The 23,636-nt window shown below is 46.5% G+C and overlaps 3 protein-coding genes across 4 annotated transcripts in view; all 3 read left to right on the top strand.

The window, feature by feature from the left end:
• The first annotated feature begins 164 nt into the window (after positions 1-164).
• Positions 165-5,332, top strand: srsf5a (serine and arginine rich splicing factor 5a). Its single transcript, XM_030356894.1, has 8 exons — positions 165-317; positions 604-739; positions 845-915; positions 1,144-1,260; positions 1,714-1,783; positions 3,210-3,283; positions 3,408-3,515; positions 4,063-5,332. Exons 2-8 carry the CDS (start codon positions 614-616, stop codon positions 4,343-4,345), a joined length of 849 nt encoding a protein of 282 aa, XP_030212754.1. The 5' UTR covers positions 165-317; positions 604-613; the 3' UTR covers positions 4,346-5,332.
• A 530-nt stretch (positions 5,333-5,862) lies between these two features.
• LOC115544063 (transmembrane protein 87A) lies at positions 5,863-14,883 on the top strand. The gene is made up of 20 exons (XM_030356866.1): positions 5,863-6,047; positions 7,075-7,132; positions 7,234-7,337; positions 7,705-7,821; positions 8,105-8,152; positions 8,363-8,404; positions 8,562-8,676; positions 9,097-9,158; positions 9,530-9,713; positions 9,935-10,034; positions 10,420-10,513; positions 10,750-10,821; positions 11,074-11,182; positions 11,411-11,469; positions 11,600-11,703; positions 12,087-12,163; positions 12,301-12,365; positions 12,549-12,601; positions 13,280-13,310; positions 13,420-14,883. Exons 1-20 carry the CDS (start codon positions 5,907-5,909, stop codon positions 13,459-13,461), a joined length of 1,677 nt encoding a protein of 558 aa, XP_030212726.1. The 5' UTR covers positions 5,863-5,906; the 3' UTR covers positions 13,462-14,883.
• A 570-nt stretch (positions 14,884-15,453) lies between these two features.
• The window catches only part of vps39 (VPS39 subunit of HOPS complex), a 30,011-nt gene continuing 21,828 nt past the window's right edge, over positions 15,454-23,636 (top strand). For both annotated transcript variants that reach the window (XM_030356846.1, XM_030356845.1), the window contains exons 1-10: positions 15,454-16,104; positions 16,511-16,576; positions 17,044-17,108; positions 17,246-17,288; positions 17,772-17,866; positions 18,403-18,498; positions 18,726-18,818; positions 19,395-19,578; positions 21,111-21,231; positions 22,193-22,313. In XM_030356846.1, the coding sequence (XP_030212706.1) occupies positions 16,032-16,104; positions 16,511-16,576; positions 17,044-17,108; positions 17,246-17,288; positions 17,772-17,866; positions 18,403-18,498; positions 18,726-18,818; positions 19,395-19,578; positions 21,111-21,231; positions 22,193-22,313 (957 nt within the window). In that variant the 5' untranslated portion in view covers positions 15,454-16,031. The remainder of the gene's footprint in view (positions 16,105-16,510; positions 16,577-17,043; positions 17,109-17,245; positions 17,289-17,771; positions 17,867-18,402; positions 18,499-18,725; positions 18,819-19,394; positions 19,579-21,110; positions 21,232-22,192; positions 22,314-23,636) is intronic.

Genomic DNA, 23,636 nt, shown 5'->3' with positions numbered 1-23,636 from the left:
AGGGTTACTACTGAAGCAACTTATTAACGCACTTTGGGTCATTTTCGTGAAATGCAGCCCTAATATATATTAATTTAGTTACATAATTACTACCTTAGAATATCTAAAAGGTGTTTAATTATATCGTACCATTTAGTCTGGAGAACATTTAGGTGCGACGAAACAACGGATGTGAACCAACCTGGCAACCCTTCCTCTTCCTCTACTGCCGTTTCGTACTTCGCACGGTCTCGCCATTTTGATCCAACCACCAAACCCTGAAGTTGTACCACACTCTCAGATTTAACTCACTGCAGAGAACACCAGACGAAACTTATGTGAGTATATGTTTGTGATTGTATACGTGTATAGCAACATGGATTAAAATGTTGTGGGTGATTGTTTTAAATAGATGGCTAAAACGAGGCTGACTCGACGCTAGCTAAATGCTACTAGCTAACCTAGCTAACGCTACCTCTCCTCGTTTGCATTTCTTGCTAAAGTAATACTAGCCGGGGTTCAGTTGAGTGCAAAGTAAAAATAACGTCGGCTCTGAAATTAACCTTCGGCCGGCTGATTATATTGGGCTGAACCAGTACTGAAGCGGCGTGGTCTCTCCCCCAGTCAGTGCAACATGAGCGGGTGTCGTGTGTTCATCGGCCGCCTCAGCCCGCATGCCCGGGAGAGGGACGTGGAGAAGTTCTTCAAAGGATACGGACGGATCCGGGAGATCAACCTGAAAAATGGATTCGGATTTGTGGTAAGTTTTTGTTTTTTGTTTTAAGCTCATACGTTGTTTTTTTTAACTCGTCGAATCAATGGACCTTTTTATAAATGGCTCGAACTAATCCTAATGTTTCAACAGGAGTTTGACGACCACAGAGATGCCGACGATGCGGTTTACGAGTTGAACGGAAAGGAATTGTGCAGTGAAAGGTATTTATAGTACTCGCAAAAAGATAGTATTTATTAGTAAGAACTACAAGTAAAGATTAAAAAACAATTATTATTTCTATATTGCGTCCCCTAGTGGCCAACGTTATTCGTACTAGTTTATCAAATACGCCTGCGTCGACCCGTTTCAGGCACGCCTGGATGCTCTTAATGGTTAATACTCGGTAAAAGTCCAACAATGTGTAACTTTTCCCCCTTTCACTTCTTCAGGGTCACAATTGAGCTGGCTCGTTCCAGGAAAGGAAGGGGTGACGGAGCCGGCCCAGGGTCCAGCCGCTTCTCCCCACGGTTCAGCCAACAGCGTCAGTCCCGCAGCAGTGGATCCAGGTAGGCATCTTGGTTTCCCCTCATGGTGGGCTCTCCTTCTGTTTCTTGGTAACCCCCACAGAACCAGTATTACGGGTTAATCCTTGGTTCCCCTCCCCCTTCTCTTCATTGTGAGGCTAAGGTTACCCGTAGTCTACTTCAAGAGATCTTAAGATACAAATTTCTTACTTTTGTTAGGGTTAGGCGTGTTGAAAATATTACGACTTTTGTCCGATAGTGCTAGCAAACTGGGCTCAGCTTAACACTGCAATAATTCGGCACACATCTTGGGCACCTCATATGGCTACATGACATGGTGGTACTAGCCGTGCTTATGACTCAATTGTAAACCTTACACAATCTAGTTATTTTTAGTTGTGGTATCCCACTGTAAGGGGGTCTAGTCCTGCTCCTGTGCAACTGGCCTGTTGGCCACTGGCTCAAGCTCATCTCTAATTGTTGTTCTTTTGTCAGGTATGGCCCCCCTGTGCGTACAGACCACAGGCTCATAGTGGAGAACCTCTCGTCTCGTATCAGCTGGCAGGTGAGGATTTCAATCTGTTTGTTCCCATGTATATTAACTGCCATCTGTCTAACCCTGTACTTTCCAAATGCAATGAACAGCCTTTGTTAACCTGTTAAATCACATTGTAACAATGTAGTAGACTCAGTATAATTACAATACATTCAAATTTAGCTTCAGTGTTCTCTAATTTGACCGTGGTTTCTTTTACAGAAGGCACCGTTAATACGGCTGCTCTTTTTTTTTTAGCCGCTGTTCTCATATGGTTTGTCTGTTCGGAGCTGCATGATGCACACCCTCGCGTTTGAGAGGCTGCAGTGCATAGCGCCCTCTCCTGGCTGTTTGTCTGAATAGTGTCCATTTGGTGCCTCTCCTTACACGCAGTTGCTGCTGGTCTAAGTCTTGGCGGGGCCCCCTAGCGGGTGAAAGTGGTCTAGCGCAGGATACGGTAGCTTAAGGAGGTCTGGCGGTTCTGTGGTCTGGCTTCCCCCACGACTGCTGTAACCCCTTCATCCCGTTTGGGTCTTTTTCTGTTGCTGATGGAGCTTGGTCGGGGGTGTGGAGTGGGGCGCGCACCCCTCTCCTCCGTCCTCCTTGCTCTCTGGTGGGTCCTTGCTTGTGGAGGCTGGATTCCCAGGTGAAGGCCGTGGTCGTTTCTCAAGGGCTTAACACTGCATTGGTTCCCCATTGGTTTTCTATGTGGACTCGTGGCTCTAGGCTTTAATCTACCCCTGGGTATGGAACGGTAAGTAGCAATAAAACTCATGTGATTGGGGTATTCTTTTTTTTTTAAGGGGTTGGGCTGTTAAAACTGTAGATGGGTAGGGGAGCTACATATGAAGGGCTGTAGATGGAGGGACGGTAGTTAACAGTAGTTAATTAATTACACTGTACTTTGCGGGAACCCCATATTGATTAGCCACAGATAGATTTGTAATTGAGAAATAGACTTGAAAAGATTGTCCACTAAGCCATAGTGTGTTTATATATCTAAATATATTATCAATGCCCTGTGAATACCTTTTTTTTTTTTAACACTTTCCTTTGTGTTGGCCCATGTAGACCTACATTAAGTGTACACATTGAAACTTCATAAGAATAGAAACTAGTATAGATGAACCCCACTGGTACCTAGATAAGGTGTTGGGTCTATGGCAGGACACTCCCCTTTTATCTGACCCATCACCTTGAAGCAGATTTGAAATTTATAGACCCAATTACTGGGACTTATTGTCTTTCCCATCAACGTACCAATGGCTGATGGAAGCTCTCAGTACAAACACAGCACTCCACCTATTGCCCTGACACGTACAGGTGTAAACGCTGTTAACTGTTGCCTGCCCTGTTTGTTTTTCTTACCAGGTTTGAAAAGGATTTCAATGACACTAGACGGTCACTTGTTTTGGTCCTCCGTTAAACGTCCGTCTGCCCCTTTTTGCGCCAACAGGACCTGAAAGACCTGATGAGGAAAGTAGGTGAAGTCACCTTTGTGGATGCACACAGAACCAACAAAAATGAAGGGTAGGTTGTGGACCTTCAGGAGAGACCTGCTCCTTTCCCACCTCACGGTCGCGTGTGTTCTGCCAAGAGGAAGGGGTGTTGTGTGCGTTCTAACACAGGGTTGCTCTCGCTTCGATACCCACAGGGTGGTTGAGTTTGCGTCTCGCAGCGACCTGAAGAATGCCATCTCCAAGCTGGATGGCACAGATTTGAACGGACGAAAGCTGAAGATCTTCGAGGATCGCAGAAGGAGGTGAGAATTCTGACCGGGCTACACAAAATGGACACCTGTGTGGAGTTATTGCACGCCGATTTAATTAAGGACAAAAGTAGCAGTCAAGTACAGTAATGCACTAGAAAATAATAGAATACAGTAGAGGTATACCATAATCCATCTACATTTCTGAATAGATGTGTGCTATTTGGGGGATTGTTTCAAGTTACATTTTATTTGTAAAGCACTTAATCACAGGTCCAGTCTCAAAGGGCTTAACAGGCCGTGTATTTATGACACCCCCCCCCTGACCCTAGCCCCCCTGAGGTCAAGAAACACTCCCCAAATTAGCAAGGAAGGAATTCAGAGTGGGGATCCCTCCTTCCAGGGATGATCAGGAGTGCAGTGGGTGCCATAATACACATGCATACAGGCAAAACATTTGTGTCTTCCAACGCTGGGCCTACGCACGCTCATAGTGTGGGTGTTCCCCTAGAGGGCATCAAGCCCTGCCCCTGGCGTTGTCGGGGTTCTTGATGTGTTCAACGAGGGGTAAACCTTAATACTCCCCTTCCTGCCTCCACAGCCAAAGCAAGAGCCGCTCCCGCAGCTACTCCCGCTCCAAGAGCCGCTCCGTGAGCCGCCGGCGCTCCCGCTCCCGCAGCCGATCCCCCCGCTCCCCCAGCCGCACCCCGGAGCGCAAGTCCTCCCGCAAGCCGGCGGCGCGCTCCCTCTCCCACTCGCCCTCCCGCTCCAAGTCTCGCTCCAAGTCCCGCTCCAAGTCCCGCTCTCGCTCCCCACGGCCCGCCCAGACCAAGCAGGCGTCCCGTTCCCGCTCGCGCTCGGTGTCGGCCGGCAGCCGGCACTGATGGCGGGCCCGGCCCCACCGCCACCGCCACAGCGTAACGGACTGATGCACGGACACCACCACCACCCTGACCCCACCCCTGTTAGACGGAGGCGGGCGGCCCTCCTTTGATCCGGTGCGGGTCGCTCACCGGCTGGCGGGGCAGGGCCTCTGCAAGGAGGCAGTCTGTTCGTTCTAAATGCTCTTGAACATTGTTCTGTGGTAACGTCGTTGCTTCGTTTTTTTGTTCATGGTTTGTTTTCCTTTTTCTCTTTAAAATCCCTCCAGCGTGTCGGGGGGGGGGGGGGGGGGGGGGGGCTCTGAGTGGTGCGTCGTTTCGTCTGGTTTAGCGTAGGCCTTTTTGTTTGGTTCTGGACAAACACTTGAGTTCAGTTTTTTTTAATTTTAGGCTGAGCGTGTCCGTCTCCAGAGTCAGCGAGCGAAGGGAGTCTCCCCCAGCAGCGGTGTTGTGATGTGGTCACATGCTGTGACTCCGTCGGCGATGAATCACCTGGAGTCCTCTTAATAATGATTTATTTTTCTGTTTTTACATTCACTGCCCTGTTTATGTGAAGTACTGCATGCTCCATTAACTTAAATTCAGTTTGCGGTCTGTCGGTGTGAACTGGCCGTGGTGTAGGCGTCCTTTGGCTTTTCAATTCTTCTGTGTCAGTCTATCAATATTTTTACAGTAAAAACCTGGTTTTAATGTCTGTCATGTAGTCAATTTTTTGTGTCGGTGTAAGTCGTTCTCTGGACTGCTCACATTAAAGAGGCCCTTTTTGTTTTGTTAGCGGGCTCCAAAAGATGAAGGTTGTCATTGCGTCTGGACTTCGGAATGATCTTTACCTGGGACATATCAAACCATCTCCAATGGCCCTCTTGACTATACCTCATTTCAACAGTAGTGATAACTTGACATGCAAATCTAACATTTATAAAGGTGAAAAAGAAATGTAAATATTTTGAGTTTTATTAACAGTTCAATAAAATTTGGTCCAATTTTAAACTGGCTTGCTTTTTTCACCCTGAAATGAATAGATGAAGGCTGTTGAATTTTTTGTTTTTGACTTCTCCTTTTCCGTTGCCATGATCGCCCCGTGGACATTGAGAATGTACACGGGTTTCAAACTTCAGGCAGTTTGCATGTCGTCCATGAGGGGCTCAGTGGAGCCTGAAGTCCTCGAGCTGTTTGGGGTTAACGCTAGCCAACCAACCCGGTTATGGTAAACAGGTAAAGGTTAGGTTTGTGTCAGTGAACTCATTGTTTCAGCTCGAATTTGAACACCAATTGTCGGCGACAGTTCAAGGAAAGAGGGCGGCGTGTTACGACAGATTGACACATTGTGAAACTATTTGAGTACAGTCTTTGGTTGTTAGCGTTGTAATTAGCAACGTACATAAACATGACCCACCGTGGCGTGATACTGAGAAGTAACCCTCCCTTCGACTCGGCGATAAGCCCAAAACAAACCGCTGCTCTTGCGGCACTCCAAGCCTCAACACGCACCTCTTTACACGGCGTCTCCGGGGGGCGGGGCTTAGACACGGCTGCGTGCAAACAACGACGCTGGAAGCCGGATATGGATTGGATGCGGACGCATTCACCTGCACCGATAATGTCAAATGCTAGGGTACATTGGTTTCGTTGTCTTTTATTTACCATTCTCCTCAGTACTGCGCTGACGGCAGAGGTCTCCCTGTGGAATGTCTACCTGAACTCGGTGAGTGTGCACGGAATCTGGACGCGGGACCGAGTGCGGCTCCCACAATGCTAATGATGCATAGCAGCTGTTAGCTAGCTAGTTTAGCTATCTCATATTTATTAACTCGCTGAGGACAACCGTTGACATGTTTACGGGGATGTGAGCCAGCAACAAAGCGATCTGTATGACGTGCACTTGTTTTTTTTTAAACAAAGACAACGTTAATAAGCGCAGTGTTGACAGTGGAGCACTGCCCCTGTAGAGCTCTTGAATAGTAACGTCCCATCCCTATGACCGCCTCCCTACGGGGAGCGTCGAACAGAGCTTGTACATCAAAATACTAATTTGCTTGATTTATTGGTTGTTGTTCATAGTACACCCGTATCCAGAGGTCTCGAGAGTTGTAGCAATGTAAAATCCCAAATAAACGTAAATATACTGTAACCTAGGCTAACCAAAACTTTGTGTGGCCACGTATAATAATAATAATAATAATAATAATAATAATAATAATAATAATAATAATAAATGACATTTATATAGCGCTTAATATGGTACTCTAAGACGCTTTACATATTGCCCTATCAAAACTATGTAAGACAGACTAGGAATAAAAGAAAAACAGACGTTAAACATGAAGAATTAGGTGGGGAAGGCTAGTGTGAAAAGGTATGTTTTGAGGGCAGATTTGAAAGAAGAGAGGGTTGGAGAGACTTTGATGTGGGAGGGGAGGGGAGTGAATTCCAAAGGGTATGGGCAGCAACTGAGACGCGTATCACATGAGACACGCTGTTTCGGTTTCAAACATGAGAGCATTTTTTCATTCCATGATGACAAATATGTTCACGATTATGAATTACTCCACGATGACCAAAACCCCATTGCAACAACGTCCTCCCATGCTTCAAACGTCATGATGAACAAGCCCTACTGGCCACGATCAAATACCATCAGACATTATATGAACCATAGTACCCTTCATCCATGTGTAGGTGAAACCTTTAAACAATTGTTCTGTATCTGAGTTTGTCTTCTTCATTTGCAGTCGCAAGATGTGGTCTTCCGGAAGACCTTGTATGCAAACACTACTATTTACATGAATTGTAAGTACTAACAAGTCGAACTCTGTACAGCCATAGATGGCACCAGAAGGTCCCTTGTTGTCATGGTTGATCTGAATAAAGTTTCCTTTCTCTTAATGAAGTCCTGGGGCCGGAGGAGTCTGCGCCTTGTGACGCAAACCTGGCCTTCAACATCAGCTGGTACCTCCGCTCCTCCATCTGTTACAACGAAGTCTTCAACACCCCGGTCAGTGTGAACTTCATGTCTTTGTTTCCATCAAGTCAGCAATATATAATATACATTACACCATATTATGGTGCATTGTTTCCTGATGGTTAATTTTGAATTCAGACCACTAGAGGGCAGAAGTAGACCCCCTTTTTGACATTATGGCAATGGCTACATGGCTTTGATCAATGATCCTCCCTGATTTTTTTTTTTTACGAGCATCATGGTTGTGGTTGTTGAGTTCAATTCACAAAAAAAACGTTTTCATGTTCATTCTGGCACCACCGTTGATTCGTTAGCCTGTGCAATGAATTCAACGGTTGCGTCGGCCTGCGTGAGCTCACTGGCAGCGTGTTGATGTAAATATCTCCATCTCTTCCTTCAGGATAACAAAGCGATCAACATGTTTGGTCTGGAGAGCATGCTGAAGGACGACTGGAGCGGCTACTACAGCCAGGGATACATGTACTTCGACAACTGCTCCTCTCTCTTCCTGCCCAAGGTCGGCAGCTCTCGGTCTAGGCAGCTGGTGTTGAACACCGATACTTTTTTAAACGTGTACATCTAAATCACTCAGGTGACATACTATACCACCAGGTGTGAGTGTGAATTGCCGTTACAAGCCGTTTTGAAAATCTGCCTCTTCTGACATCACAAGTGGGCGTATCCACCTGGATGGCTGATGGACGGATCTGTTCAGCACACTTCATGTCACCTTTTAAATTGACCACACGTTGTGGTTCAATAGACTTATTTATTTATTTCTCCCCTCGGCCCCACACCAGGTGTACCACGGAGACTTCAACAGCTACCAGCCCCTCTCCCCACCCAGGGTAAGGTCCCGACCCTAGCCCTCCTCAGAGACCAAGCTAGTCTCCTGGACTCTGGGCTGGCTGGTCTGCGGCTAATGTTGGCTAGATATGTTTGGTTAATCTTGCAGTCTTATATCATAAAAGAAATCAGACATTAACAAGATAGTAATTACTAATGCTACACTAGAGTGTACACCCTGTTTTATATGTTTTCCATTTTTTTCCTCTCAGAGCGATCCCTCCAACCAGACTCTGATATGGATGGATAAACCGGTAAGCGTCTGGGCTTGTTATTTTGATACTTGACTACGATATCCCAATTTTGGGATAATTCATGGGGATTAACATTTCTGGACCCCCAATCAATGAACCCCAATCTGGGGTTATTATGTTTGAATAATAATCTGGGATTATAATCTGACGGTGGCAGGACATCGGTGCGGTGGCCAAAGCGTGGGAAGACGGCCCATATCTGTTCATCGTGAAGGTCCAGCCCATTTTGCGCCGCGGGGAAGACGTGGAGGACAGCACCTTCTCCTTCACAAGTGAGAAACCTTCCCCTTCTTCTTTCACATGTAGAGTTGTTCCCGTACTATTTTTTCCTTCCCGATTCCTGAATTTGAGTATCCGCCGATAGAGAGTATATACCGATGCAGCGTCTAGCATTGTGACTTTTAATAGCCTTTAATATGACCTCAATTTAAAGTTAGTTTACTTAAAAACCTTTTTTTTTTCTCCGAACTAGATCATTTACATTTATAAACTATAATTACTGGAGGTAGAATCTGAAGAATTTCCAATACTGGTACAGGTATTGGAACAACTCTTCTCACATATTTGTGTCGGAGTGCAAATGTGTCTTTTGAACTGACCTCTGTGGGAACCCATTATTGTGATGTTGCAGCCATGGGTAAGTGATCCTTGTGGTTCCGGCTGATGTATCATCCTTGCTGTGTTGTTTCTAGTGAAAGTGGAGATGAAGGGATCGCATGACTATTCGTCCCCTGCTGATTGGCCACTGATGATGGTACGTGATTCCTTGCATCAATGAAACACTGCATACTCCTAGTGCGTAAAGTAGATTTCGTCAAGTGTGAGGGTGTATTTTGGAGAAACTAATGTTAAATTCTCATCACTTTACATCATAATAAAGATTTAACATTCTACACATTTGAACTACCGTTTACCCATATTTGATTCAATTGAGTCACTAGTAAATTAAGAATCTTATTCTTCATTAAATCATCATCACTTCATTAAATTATTTCATTATTATTTCATGATTCCATTGGTGGTCTTTCAAGCACTTTGTTCCCTCAAATTGTAAGTGTTGGGCACAACACTGCATAAAGTTGTAGGACATTGAAGACCTCTTACCCGCTGTTGCTCCGCCCCCAGTTCTTCATGGTCATGTGCATCGTGTACGTGCTGTTCGGCGCCCTGTGGCTGTTCTGGTCGGCCTGCTACTGGCGGGACCTGCTGCGGATCCAGTTCTGGATCGGGGCCGTGATCATCCTGGGGATGCTGGAGAAGGCCGTGTTCTACTCGGAGCACCAGAGCATCCGCTACCAAGGAGACTTCGGTCAGCGTCCCGTTGGCGGAGTTCAATTCATTCATGTGTCGTTTGTTGAGAGGCAGGTTCGGGCGAGGGGCTGGGGTGTTTTTTAGCCGAAAGGTCCCTGGTTGGAACCGCAACGTTTTCGGTTCTACCTGCAGGGTTTCTTTGGCAAGACACCCCATCCCTCTATCGGCTCCTTAAAGGGAAAACAAAACGTATTTTAAATGTATTCTCATTGTCCACAGTGATAGGTGCTGCGATATTCGGCGAGTTGCTTTCTGCCCTGAAGAGGTCTTTAGCCCGAATCCTGTTCCTCATCGTCAGTCTGGGCTACGGCATCGTCAGGTAAGTCAAGAGCACCGTAGGCAAGGAAGAGCATCATAGTAACTGTACCGTCGCAACGCTAAGCATGTATGCTGTCAGTGGTTCTGCCTGCTCTGTGAACCAACCTGTTGGATGATTTATTTTCCTCACCTTAATCTGACCAATTCCAGCGTCTTGAGCTATGATTGACTGTTGATCACATTCTCTGATGGCTTCAGTACACGGTGGGAGATGGTCGAGCTTGTTGTTTAATTTGATCGCAGTCGGTATCAAGCCAGTCATAGAGCTAGCTTGATAATAGTCAGAGCCACGATCTGTCGGAATACAGAAGCCAACCCGCCCCTTCAAGCCATTTGGCCCGTATGATTGGCTGATTCCACTTCCTTGTGTTTTGTCATTGGTGCAGGCCCCGGCTGGGCACCACAGTGCACCGGTTAGCGGCGGTGGGCCTGCTCTACCTCCTCTTCTCCTCCGTGGAAGGCGTGCTCCGGGTCACCGGTGTAAGTCCCCACTGACCCCACGGTCTGACCCCAACATCACCATCAAACACTTAGACAAGAAGCACCCTCACAACCTCAATCAAAACGTGTGTGTGTGTGTGTGTGTGTGTGTGTGTGTGTGTGTGTGTGTGTGTGTGTGTGTGTGTGTGTGTGTGTGTGTGTGTGTGTGTGTGTGTGTGTGTGTGTGTGTGTGTGTGTGTGTGTGTGTGTGTGTGTGTGTGTGTCCCCCCCTGCAGGGCTTCAACGGTACGGTGGCCTTGGTGGCTAACCTCAGCCTCTCCCTGATCGACTCCTGCGTCATGTGGTGGATATCCTTTACACGCGCATGGCTGTGTGCCCGCTTTTTAACAGGGACTCTTATTTTGAAAGGATTTACACCCCTGAGCCTTTCGGTCGGTCAATACACTTTTGTACATTTTTGGTTGATGTTGAAGGGTATTTGATCCATATTCATCAGCATCGTTTGAACCTCTCTTAATGAGAACCTGGGCAGGGGGCCGGGGTTTGTCGTGGTCCGCTCCACCCGCCGTTTCTCCTTGACCTCCTCCTCCTCCTCCCACATCTTCATCAGCCTGTCTCAGACCACCCGCCTGCTGAAGCTCCGCAGGAACGTGGTCAAGCTCTCGCTCTACCAGCACTTCACCAACACCCTCATCTTCTCCGTGGTCGGTGAGTGTCCTGGAGGGGGGGTCTGTCTGTGGGGGGGGGGGTCTCTCTGTTAGGGGGGTCTGTCTGTGGGCCAACACTTTGATATCAGAAACGAGATCAATTCCGTGTCTGAACTGGTCCACTTGTGTACCGTTAGTGTGTGTTGTGTGTGTATATGTGTGTGTGGTTTATAAACATCTGTCCGTGTTGTTTACATGTCCCTCTTATGTTCTGCGTGTGTCTCCGCAGCCTCCATCATCTTCATCATCTGGACCACCAAGGTCTTCAAGATGGTGGAATGCCAGACGGTAGGTGTGATCGACGTCGGCGGGCGACGGCCACATTCTGTTGCCATGACTCCCTCTTTTTATGTACCGCCGGTTGTTGAGTCTCGGGTGATCAAACCTCGGCCACTGTCCCCCCCCCCCCCCCCCGCAGGGCTGGAGGGACCTGTGGGTGGACGACGCCTTCTGGAGGCTGCTCTTCTCCACCATCTTGCTGGTCATCATGGTGCTGCTCCGGCCCTCCGCCAACAGCCAGAGGTCGGGGGTAAACAGGAAGCGGAGACCCACCGCTCCCTCCCGAATGTCTTGCAGGCCATTTTAAAACCACGGCTGAGAACCGGGGCCAGTGGGAACGTAACCCCTACCCCTGGCAGTGTTGATGTCATGCTCCACTCATTGAGCCACACAGGCTAACTGTTACCAAGTAGTGTCACCGGTAACTTCCTGGTTTAATTAAGTTAAATGTAATCCTCATGATTTTATTACGGTTAACATCCCGAAACTGCTTAGGAAAACCACCCTGATCTTGTATCTCGCCCGTCCGATGTTGAGGATGCCCAGTGTGAACGGTAAGGTGGGTTAGGATAGAAACCGGGGCGTTCGGGATCCGGTCATGATCTCATGTGCTCATCCTCTCTCAGGTTTTCCCATTCACCTCTGATCGACGAAGACGATGACGAAGAGGAGGCCAAGGAACCCATGCTGAATGAAGCGTTCGGTAAGGACGAAATAACTTCTCCCTCCAGAACCGCAGCATGCGATCGAAAAAGTATATTCTTAATATTCACTTCCTTTTTGAATATTAAGTTACGGAGGGCTCTGATGGTGTGCTCGGTATTCTCTCCGCTCTTTCAGAGGGGATGAAGATGAGGGGCTCCAAGCCAGACACCAACGGCTCCCAGAAGCTGCTGAGCAAAGAGGTCCGTCTTCTGAACGCTCCTCCTCCTCCTCCTCCTCCTCCTTCTCCTTCACCTCCTCCTCCCTCCCCCCGGGCCACCCGTCCAACGGGGCGCCCGTCTGTCCATGTGTGACGTCGGGCTCGGGTCCGCCTCGTCTGACGGTCGTTTGCGGTCTGACGGTCGTTTGTGTCTTTGTCGTTTCAGGATGAGGATCTCAAGTGGGTGGAGGAGAACATCCCCACCACCGTGGCGGACGTGTATGTATCTCGCATTAGGGCTTTGCATTTATCTGATTTTAATGGGGGGATCAGAATTTGGTGTCAAACGATCTCCAAACAGATCTCCCAATATAATCGAGTTGAAGGGATTATTATTACAGCTGGATACATATTTGTACTTAATAATATTTTTAGTTACAAAGTGTTGTTTGGAGAGAAATGCTAAATAAATGCATCATGTTTCAAACTCAAAAATAATCGGGATTTCAATATTGGGCAGCCCTATCTCACATTAGTTCGGGGTCGTTGGGTTCAGCGCTTCAGAATACGAGTCCTGTCACTGCGGCCATGAGCATGGTGAACGGATTAGAAATAACCCTGTTTAGAGAGACCCACTGGTATCCAGCCCCCCCCAAACGTGTCATCACAGTAAATAGCACTGCTTTGGTTTGGGAGTATTTACCATGTTGGACATTCCCGGCCCTTTTTCCTAACTTGACCTTTCTGACGTAAGTGGATTAAGGTGACTGAATTGGGTTGGAGTTCCTGGATCAATGGATCATGTGTTGTAACTCACGGGCCTCGTTTACCTCGTCCAATCGTCGTGGCAACTGACAGAATGATGGATTCTGATAACATTCAGGCAAGAAGGAAAATGACTCTTTACTCTTCTCCCTCTGTCTCCCTGTCTCTCTGTCTTTCTCTCTCGCTCTACAGAGCTCTGCCTGCGATGCTGGACGAGGAAGAGGTAAAGTAGCCCCCATCTTCCCATTCAAAGAAACCGCAGTGGGTACCGACCTCCACAGTGCACCACTTCAGTTCCCTTTGTGCGTTCATCCTCCCTGTTCCCTCCACAGGAAATCCTCAAAACCAAAATGGAGAGATCCAAAATGGAGTAGGAGCGGCAGCTGAGAGGTCGTGACCGGAGAGACGCCCAAGGCATCGCAGCGGCCGGGAATGAAAAGGCAAATTAGCGGAGACGGCATGGAGTGGCTGTCATGTAAATGAGAAACCAAAAAAAAAAAGAGAATATGATTTGGACACAGCCTGTGGTTCCTATTTTATATTATTAATATTATTATTTATATATTTTTTGTATTTTGGGAGCTATGTGCCACTGGGCGTGGTTCTTGGTTAGCCTGTCGTTGGCTTCCACTCTCGTACGGCCTGAAGGTTTCTACTGCAAGATGTAGATTAAATCACAACCCATTAAAATGCTCATTCATATCACCTGTTTGGTTTGGCACCAAGTCGGCAAGTTTATTTATTAGTTAATTTATTCACCTTTCAACCCCAAACACACTCAGGCTCCACTGATTGTAATAACTTGAAATAACTGGTAAGAAATAACGCTCTCGCTGCTCTCCCTACGTTGCACATACGACTTGGTGGCCAACCGAGAAACCGTAACAGAATGTACAAACCTCTGAAGGATCCTATGGGCAATTTATCACTGGGCGGAAATCTTCTGATATATCTACTTCCTGTTGTTAAATGTTTTGGTAAACGAAATAGAGTTTGCACTACAACGTTGGACATGATGCACATGATTGAGAACTTTTCTTTCTACAATTAATATATTTTTAATTTCCTAATGCAGCACGCTGTTAACTGCAGTGCGGTCCCCTGACAGAAACGGGTTCTGTAAATGTGCCGCTGGGTGAAATATTAGGTTGAAGATGATTGGTTATATTTGTACTGTGACCTCGCTGCTGGTGCTGAACCTGAGTTGGTTGTATTTGTTGCGACGCAAGGAATACCTGTATAATAGTCTGGCTTATAAAAACCTCGTGAAATCTGCTCTAAATTGTGATGTGTTGCACAGAATGATACATGACTTGGTCGTCATCGCTATGGCATTCTTTAGAATTCTTCACTTTCTACAAAGTAACATTTATTTACGTCTTAATTGTGTCTGTCGGATGGTCTTGTCGCAATTTAACCCATGCTTGGCCGATCTCTATACTGTATATGAGCAGATTGAGCACTCACCCTATTGTAACAGAAAGAGGGAATCTTGATCATCCTGTAATTAATCAGGTCTGTCTGACTTCATTTGACGATATTTTATATTTATTTCTCTGTCTTCACTAAAGACACTCCTCCTAAACTGGATGAATCATATGCCGTCCTTCTGCACTCGTCAGAATATGTGTGGGCTTTTGGTGTATATTTATGTTTAATCTTATTTTCATTTGACTTGTTTCTAGAGGAATTAGAGCTCTTGATTCTGGTTGTCTCTCCAAGTTGTTATTAACAATTGAATGATATTGTATGGCTTTTATTTGTTTGTCCTGGAATAAAGTTTTTATTGAAACCTATATTTTGGTCATCACTTTCTGTGCACTCTTTTTAGATGCAAAATAGGTATCTATTAAATGTTCTGTGGTTCATAAAAGTAACTTTCTGGGTATACCATATTTAGTTGTTTTTTTTCCCCGATTATTAGGGACGTCAGTGAGTGGATACCTGGCATATTGCAGTGACTACAACTGAATGCCTTGACATAACCGGCCAGCACCCCATCACCTGTTATACTCTTATAAACTAAATTATTTAAAAAGTAGCCTATGTCAATTATGGCACCCATTGCACACCTGATCATCCTTTGAAGGAGGGATCACGCTGAGTTCCTTCAAGATTTCTTCCTTGCTAATTAAGGGAGATTTTTCTCGACTTCTGGGGGGTTGTCTCATAGATATATTTCTTTCTAAACCCTTTGAGACTTTAACTGTGATCAAGGGCTAAACAATTGAATTGAATTCAAGGGGAGAAGGGCGCGGGACAACCGCTCCTTGCCCACTTTAGCTTTTTTTGCTCACTGTTCCTTTAATGCCCACTGTACCTTTAATGCTGTCCTCGTGAGTCCGCTGTTTTAGGGTCACGTGCCTGTCAAACCTCCCGTTCCTCCTTCAGGCAGCGATCAACAGAACTCGTAAACTAGCATGTTGTTGGACAGCCCAGCTAGCCAACCGCCGCTACCAAAGAACTGCAGTGCTTACGTCTTTATATTTTAGTTTAATACCTCAGTGTGAAACAAAGACATTTTCCGGTTGTACGGACTGTCACAGGATACAAACGAAGCCATGTATTTTTGCTCTGGTTGACTGCTAACTTTGAGCTAAGATAGCTTAGCTAGCCATCAGATGGTTTGTTTTGGTCGAGGTGGACTGGTGACATAAAGAAAACAACAGCCCGTCTCGGTGATTTTTACACGGCTTGGGTTCCCTGGGGCGCTGATGTGTTGGTTCCCCTGGCTCCACATCAGTTGAGATAAAGAAACACACAGTGGATGGAAACATGGCGTAAAGGCGTGACGCCGAGACCCAAGGTGTTATCAACAGGCAGGGAGACAGACCGCAGGCAGGGAGACAGTCAACAGGCAGGGAGACAGTCAGTCAGTCTGGCCAACTCCAGCCGGCCGTGGTGCCCATCTCTTATCACTGAATCGCCCCTAAACTAGTTCGACATGCACGACGCGTATGAACCGGTGCCTATCTTGGAAAAGCTTCCCCTCCAGATTGACTGCCTGGCGGCTTGGGGTAAGTTCCTACCCACATCTCGACGAGTTTTTCCTTTCCTTAAACATCGTACAGGCAGTACCGTGGTAGTCCTACGTGGCTCGTAATAGGGACGTGATTTCGCCGACATGAATGACTCTCCCGTGACCGACGCGACAGAAGAGCTCGAAGCTGATAATGCGACATTGTGTTGGGGCATGCCTGGCCATTTCACACGGGATGATAGTGTGGAAGAACTTTCTATTCAATGTATCGATATTTTATTACTGGTTCCAATTGAAGCATGTTAATGTTGTATATAAAATAATTTAAAGGTCTAGCCTTTCTACATAAATACTCCCAGATATTTTCTTAAAGTTGTGTGGTATGAATCAAATGAAAAATAAACTTGGGTGTCACTGTTCAATTTGTGTCTGTGTTCCTTTAGAGGACTGGCTTCTGGTTGGCACGAAACCGGGACACCTCCTCCTCTACCGGATAAAGAAAGATGCAGGTGAACCTGCTGTTCCTAATAGTCTATCTGCACAGATTTTATTCTTACTGGGCTGCCTGTAGGTTCGTTCTTGAATAGAATGCCTAACCCCTAATTGCTTATTAATGTCGTGTATCTAAATCGTGCAGGATAAAAGCATCTGTCAAATGATCAGAGGGTGGGGGAAGTTTAAACAATCAGGCCTGAAGTTGTTGTATATCCTTTTTACGATACCTTGAGTCGTACCTTCTGTGACGTACACACCAGACACCCCTGGATTCATCGCTATAATCATATCTGCATATGAATGCAGAATCTGTAGGCAACGGGACATTATTTTGGTATCAGAAGCGCACTGATTTCCATTCTTAGCATGGACCAATCACGTTTTGAGCGGGCGTCATCGTACAACGACTATTTTAATCGTACAATGACGATTTATGGTTTCTGAGATCGGCCCAGGATGAAAGCTGCTTTCTCCTCCACAGGCACCAATAGATTTGAGGTGACGCTGGAGAAATCCAACAAGAACTTCTCAAAGAAGATCCAGCAGGTATACATGTGGAAAAGGCATATTTTTAAACGGCTTATAAAAAAAGGGGCCTAATATCGCCCCTTTTAATGAAATCATTCTGTCATGTCAAGTTCTTTGTGGATGTTTTTTAAAGTCCTTCCTGTTTGTCTCTGCAGCTCTTCGTGGTCTCCCAGTACAAGATCCTCGTCAGTCTGCTTGGTAGGCTTTTCTCGACCCTAGTCAGAGTTGTTAATCTCCCATTGGACGACCACGTTTTACATTTTAATGAAAGCAAATGTTTGCGGCGGTGAAGCACCGTTGCCTAGCAGCTGAGAAAAGGTTTCTGTTTCTTGGCCTGTATGAGGAGCAGGTTGTGCGCTTTGCTGTGGGCTTGCTCTGCTAGTTCATGTTCCACAGTACTGATTTGTAATAGATATAATTGAATGTATGTACAATATTAAGTTGCTAGGTTAACTGGATGCTCCATGTTGTGTGGCTGGTGAGCGAGGATTGGAAACAGCACACAAATATGCCATGATTGCATGACTGCTTTTTATAGTGAACAACAGTGTGCAGTGAGGCCTCAATTGAGGAAGCGTTCTCATGTCCGGTCCAATTTGTTTGTTCATGCAGCATTCTCTTTAGCTCTCTTAAGTTGACCTCCATTGGATGCACCATGAGTTGTTTGGTATCACCCCACAGAGAACAACATCCATGTCCACGACCTGCTGACCTTCCAGCAGATCACCGTGGTGCCCAAGGCCAAGGGAGCCACTCTGTTCTCCTGCGACCTACAGGTCAGACACCCCCCTCTCTACAGCCTACTCGCATTGATCTTACAGGCTTTGTCTAGTTCAGTGATCTTTAGACACGCCCCTCTCTACAGCCTACTCACATTGATCTTACAGGCCTTGTCTAGCTCATTGATGGTCTGACGATGACTTCATGCATGGCTCATTAATCGACATGTTGTGACGCTCACACTCACAATCATGATTTAGTTACCTTTAACAATCAGTGGTTAGTAATTAGCAGTAAGTCTATGACTTACTTATCAGCACTCATGATTTAGGAATTATCAATCGTCATCTAATTTATCATAGTTTGATTTATTAACATCATTGCATGATGAAGTAGTTGGTATCATCCTGTCATGCAATAATTAGTCTTTTAGTATTCTTGATTTAGTAATTAGGCTGAGGAGGACTAGCATCAGACTATGGTTTAGTAACGAGTATCCTTCTGGATTAGTACCTAGTGTCATATCATGATCTAGTAATGTCCGTGTCCTATGATCTCCCCCCCCCCCCCCCCCCCCCCCCCCCCCCCCCAGTCCGGCTCCGGAGAGGCCAAGCTGAGGATGTGTGTCGCGGTCAAGAAGAAGCTGCAGCTGTACTTCTGGAAGGACCGGGAGTTCTACGAGCTCCAGGTGAGACCACGGCCCGCCTGTCTCCAGAAGAGAACCCCGGGTGTCTTTAAAACAAGAGCTGCCCCTCCAGAGGCTGCTACACCTCGCTCACTGTGTGTGTGTGTGTGTGTGTGTGTGTGTGTGTGTGTGTGTGTGTGTGTGTGTGTGTGTGTGTGTGTGTGTGTGTGTGTGTGTGTGTGTGTGTGTGTGTGTGTGTGTGTGTGTGTGTGTGTGTGTGTGTGTTTCAGGGGGACCTGGGGGTACCGGACATCCCCAAGTCCATGGCGTGGTGTGAGAACTCCATATGCGTGGGCTTCAAACGGGACTATTACCTCATCCGGGTAGGTTTCCGACAGGAAATGACCTCATTATAGCCATCCCCTCACCACGGACTCCCACCGCAGTCGTCTGTGAAAACGCGACTCTGCAGTTTTGCTCTCTAGCTACTGAGTCTTTCAGCTGTACTTAGATATTTTATTATTATTATTAACCTTTATTTAACGAGGCAAGAATTTCTTGAGATCAAATTATATACTATATTCCTATAGACTCGTTAGCCATAGTGACAATTTGTAACTGAGAACTTGGGAAAATAATATACAAATATGTATCCAGCTGTTTTGCAATTTCTATAAAACATTGAATGAATAAAATAACTATACTTAAAAACTAGATTATATTAGTTTGGAGATCGAAAAACCCAAATCACAACGTTTGGAGATGTGTGACGCCAATATCGGAATCGCGACCGTAATTGGATCAATCGCCCATCCCTACCTCAGCGTCTGTGCGCGGAGGCCAGAGCCTCGGCTCCATGAGCTGTGCCTCCGCTCACTCTGAAGTGTGAACCCTCTCGGCGCGGTACGCTAACCTGCTGTGTCTCTGTTGGGGTTCCTCTGGGGCGGTCCGCGGCCCAGATGGACGGGCGGGGGTCCATCAAGGAGCTGTTCCCCACCGGGAAGCAGCTGGAGCCGCTGGTGACGCCGCTGGCCGACGGCAAGGTGGCGGTGGGCCAGGACGACCTCACGGTGGTGCTCAACGAGGAGGGCGTCTGCACGCAGAAGTGTGCCCTGAACTGGACCGACATCCCCATCACCATGGGTAGGTGACCTCGTCTTCATCACCGGGGGTAGGGGAACTCCTCCTCGTCACGTCTTCGTTCTCGTTGTTTCAGGAGACGAGGTGGTACAATTATACTGCAGTGTCTAAGACAGACGGTAGGGGAGATAATACAACTATTGTGGACATCAATACTGAATACCGAAACTTTTTATCTCCACTACTTGAGTAGTAGTGTTAATGTAAATCCCTAAAACTGAATTTGTACCTTGACCGTTGCGGTAGAAATCATTGAGATGGTGTATGCAACGTTGTGGAAACTACTTTCTAAATAATGTTAGTCTAGCCGCAAGGATGTGTCCATTCAAGAAGTGTGTTGGCGTTCATCAGCTGGTGTATAATCTAGGTGCATTGATTATGGTGATGCTCATCACGCACAAACCCAATTACGCCAACGCCAATTCAGCAGGCCTCAGGTGTTTGGCAGTAGCTTGCTGCCACCACAAAGACATTTCAGCAACAAGCCGCACAGAACCGTTCCCCTCCATGTCCCGGAAGTAGTGCTTCCCTACGTTTAAGTCCCGTTCTCCTTTCAGTCTCTTCCTCCTCACGTTCTGCTGTGGTGCTTCAGTTCTGGTTCCTTCTTTTACCGATTCCTAACTTTGGTTACTCACCCCCGGCGCACGTGTCTGGTTAACTGTCTGGTTGTATATTAATAGGTTTAGTGCTAGATAATTGACATGTTCACATTTCTCTTAAGGGCTAAAGGTCCCCTAATATATACTTGGAAACTGTTTACCGATTCATAACCACTAGCAAACTACTCAGGGATACTTCTTCAAGGGGATGTTGGTATTATGGAGAAGAGTTGGTAACCAGAATTGTCTCGCCTAAAAATGTTGGGAGGGGTACCTCTGAGCCAGACGCTGATGCTGGATCAGTCTGTAGGGGCACGTGTCATGCCTGCTGGGTCGCAGAAGAAGAGGGGGGGAAATGAATACTGGGAGCCGGACTTTACAGATGAATCATCATTTCCTGTCTTATATGATAGTGTTTTATGAATGTAGTTTCTGCGCAGCATAGTTTCCTCTCCTCTACTGTACGTAGACAAGTGGTTCTCTGAGGACCAGCCTCCCGGGGACCGGTCTCGAGGTTTCAGTCTTCCCCGGTTTAGTTAGTCTATACTACAAGCTAGCTCTCCAGAGTTTGTGCGAACTGTGATGGGATGGTGCTAATTCATTGTTAATGACTTCAATGACGATGTTGCCTAGCCCTGGATTCTATCAACCTCATTTGATCGTGTATTACTCCTGATTATTATGGTCTGTTGATCATCATAATGAGGTGGATAAGGATGATTGTTGTTGATGACTTTTGTTTGTTCATTTAGTTGGTGTTAAACCGTGTGTGTGTGTGTGTGTGTGTGTGTGTGTGTGTGTGTGTGTCTCCACCCGTGTGTGTGTGTTTGTGTGTCTCTGTGTGTGTGTGTGTGTGTGTGGGTGTGCGTGTGTGTGTGTCTGTGTGTCTCTGTCTCCGTCTCTGTCTATGTCTATGTCTCTGTGTGTGTGTCTCAGAGCACCAGCCCCCCTACATCATCGCGGTGCTGCCTCGCTACGTGGAGATCCGTACCTTGGAGCCTCGTCTCCTGGTCCAGAGTGTGGAGCTGCAGAGGCCGCGCTTCATCACCTCAGCAGGGTGAGCACACCTTAAACATCAGTACTTGATATCATATAGCATCATTTTTATGTGTCATGATCATCTTTTTATCAACGCTCCGTTCATGCATGTTATTATCCGTGCAATGGAATATAAAGATGCATTCAATAAGTATCAATGAATGACTGATGGGGGATCACTCCCCTTGTATTCCACTTGTTTCTCATGATGCTGGTTGACTCTTGTGGACCAGTGGCCTGCAGTGCAGAGGCACGGCAGCTGCTGATCTGTAGTGCAGAGTCCGTCCACTAGGGGGCATGGTAGCCGCTGAAAATTTAAAACATGAGTTGACGTTTAGAATTCTCCCGAAGTGGTTGGGAGGGAATTCTAAACTGAAGGCAAAGGGATGAGTGGCAGATGGAGGGCTGTGAATCAGATGTGCTGTCAAGATCTGTAACAAGAATAACGAACAGACTGCATAATAGGAGACTCCAGCAAAACATCATCAATCATCCCGGTGTTTTACACTCCTCATCCCGGTGTTTTACACTCCTCATCCCGGTGTTTTACTCTCCTCATCCCGGTGTTTTACGCTCCTCATCCCGGTGTTTTACTCTCCTCATCCCGGTGTTTTACTCTCCTCATCCCGGTGTTTTACGCTCCTCATCCCGGTGTATCACGCTCCTCATACTGATGTTTTACTCTCCTCGTCCCAGTGTTTTACTCTCCTCATCCCGGTGTTTTACGCTCCTCATCCCGGTGTTTTACGCTCCTCATCCCGGTGTATCACGCTTCTCATACTGATGTTTTACTCTCCTCATCCCGGTGTTTTACTCTCCTCATCCCGGTGTTTTACACTCCTCATCCCGGTGTTTTACACTCCTCATCCCGGTGTTTCACGCTCCTCATCCCGGTGTTTTACTCTCCTCATCCCGGTGTGTTACGCACCTCATCCCGGTGATTTACGCTCGTCATCCCGGTGTTCCCTGTTGCCTTCCAGGCCCAACGTGGTGTACGTGGCCAGCAACCACTTCGTGTGGCGCCTGGTCTCCGTCTCCATCGCCAGCCAGATCAGACAGCTGCTGCAGGACAAACAGTTCGAGCTGGCCCTGCAGTTGGCGGTAAGTCACCTGACCTGTGAGCCAGGGGCAAGAGCCAATCAGGGGACACCAAGACGGCCTGGCGCCCTGCGGATTGGCTCTTTCCCCGGAAGCTTCCGTCTGTGTTTCTCTGTCCAGTAGGGATGTGTCGGTCGCGACTGATTCGTTACAACGAACGAATCCCGAACGTGAACGACAAGAACTGGTTCCCCAAAACAAGAAGAACTGGTTCTTTGATTCTTTTTTTTAACATAAACCAAACATATGGTCACGTAAATAAAATATACAAACGAACAGAGCGCCGTCTCCCCGCGACTTCCATTGATTGAGTCTACAACTTTCTCAAAGATTCAGCCAATGAGAGGTAGCAATGGTGTTGGAATGGCACCTGGGTAAACCAATGACAAGGCGGTACCGTCGAATATGCGCGCTTTCTCTGTCTGACGTATCTTGGGTCATACCATTCGACTCATATATCCCCCTACATTTTTTCGAAAATAGACTTGACCTCCATCTGTTTATTGGATAAACGCATTTCCCAATCCCAGGAGTCTTTGCTCCATTCTACGTCAATTTAAGAACAAACAAAGAAATTAAACTGCAGTTCGTATTTTTTATTTATGACCATGCAAGTTCTGTAATGCCTGAACAATGAAGAATTAAATGTAAATTAAAATAAAATTATTAATGTAAAACCATGAATGAAATATAGAGAGTAAGCAAGTGGTATAAATATTGGTGGGACGTTCGACATACTAAATAGCAGGCTTCTCCAAACGGCGGACTGCGGTCTTGACGGTCCTATCCGGACCCATGACCAATTAAAAAAAAAAAAAAATTATGAAAAAAAGTTTTTTTATTTTTTATTTTTTTTTAAGATGTAATCTGACGTAACGAACGAATCAAAACGAACGAATCAAATAAACGAATCGTTATAGTGAACTGAACTGAAAGAACTAGTTCCCGGAAAAGAATCATTTTGCCCATCCCTACTGTCCAGGCGCCTGAAAGATGTACGACTGATGTGTGTTTACATTCGCGTTGAGCGGCCAGGTCTTATCTCTGTGCAGTAGAGAGTACACCAATAAATATGGTTGATTGTTGTTACACTCAGATTAAATGTAAATGTTTTAATTGTCCACCTGCAGTTATCTGTGAAGTTTTCAATCCCTAAATGGCAAACGGACTGCATTTATACAGCGCTTTTCTAACCCTAAGCCACTCAAAGCACTTTACAATGTTCACCCATTCACACACGGACGGCGGAATCAGCCATGTGAGGTGACAGTCAGCTCGTCAGGAGCCGATAGGGTGAGGCGTCTCGCTCAGGGACACCTCGACACA

Source organism: Gadus morhua, chromosome 5 (genome assembly GCF_902167405.1).
Source record: "Gadus morhua chromosome 5, gadMor3.0, whole genome shotgun sequence".
In the NCBI taxonomy this organism is placed as follows: Eukaryota; Metazoa; Chordata; class Actinopteri; order Gadiformes; family Gadidae; genus Gadus; species Gadus morhua.
This window is presented reverse-complemented; position numbering and strand designations above follow the sequence as displayed.

Excerpts from the sequence above, each read along its gene's own strand:
- srsf5a (XM_030356894.1), top strand. The coding sequence starts at position 614 with ATGAGCGGGTGTCGTGTGTTCATCGGCCGCCTCAGCCCGCATGCCCGG. Across the intron at positions 1,261-1,713 it reads TCCCGCAGCAGTGGATCCAG|GTATGGCCCCCCTGTGCGTA; the intron begins GTAGGCATCTTG and ends TTCTTTTGTCAG. Across the intron at positions 3,516-4,062 it reads TTCGAGGATCGCAGAAGGAG|CCAAAGCAAGAGCCGCTCCC; the intron begins GTGAGAATTCTG and ends CTGCCTCCACAG.
- LOC115544063 (XM_030356866.1), top strand. The coding sequence starts at position 5,907 with ATGGATTGGATGCGGACGCATTCACCTGCACCGATAATGTCAAATGCT. Across the intron at positions 8,405-8,561 it reads TGATATGGATGGATAAACCG|GACATCGGTGCGGTGGCCAA; the intron begins GTAAGCGTCTGG and ends TGACGGTGGCAG. Across the intron at positions 12,366-12,548 it reads AGAAGCTGCTGAGCAAAGAG|GATGAGGATCTCAAGTGGGT; the intron begins GTCCGTCTTCTG and ends TTGTCGTTTCAG.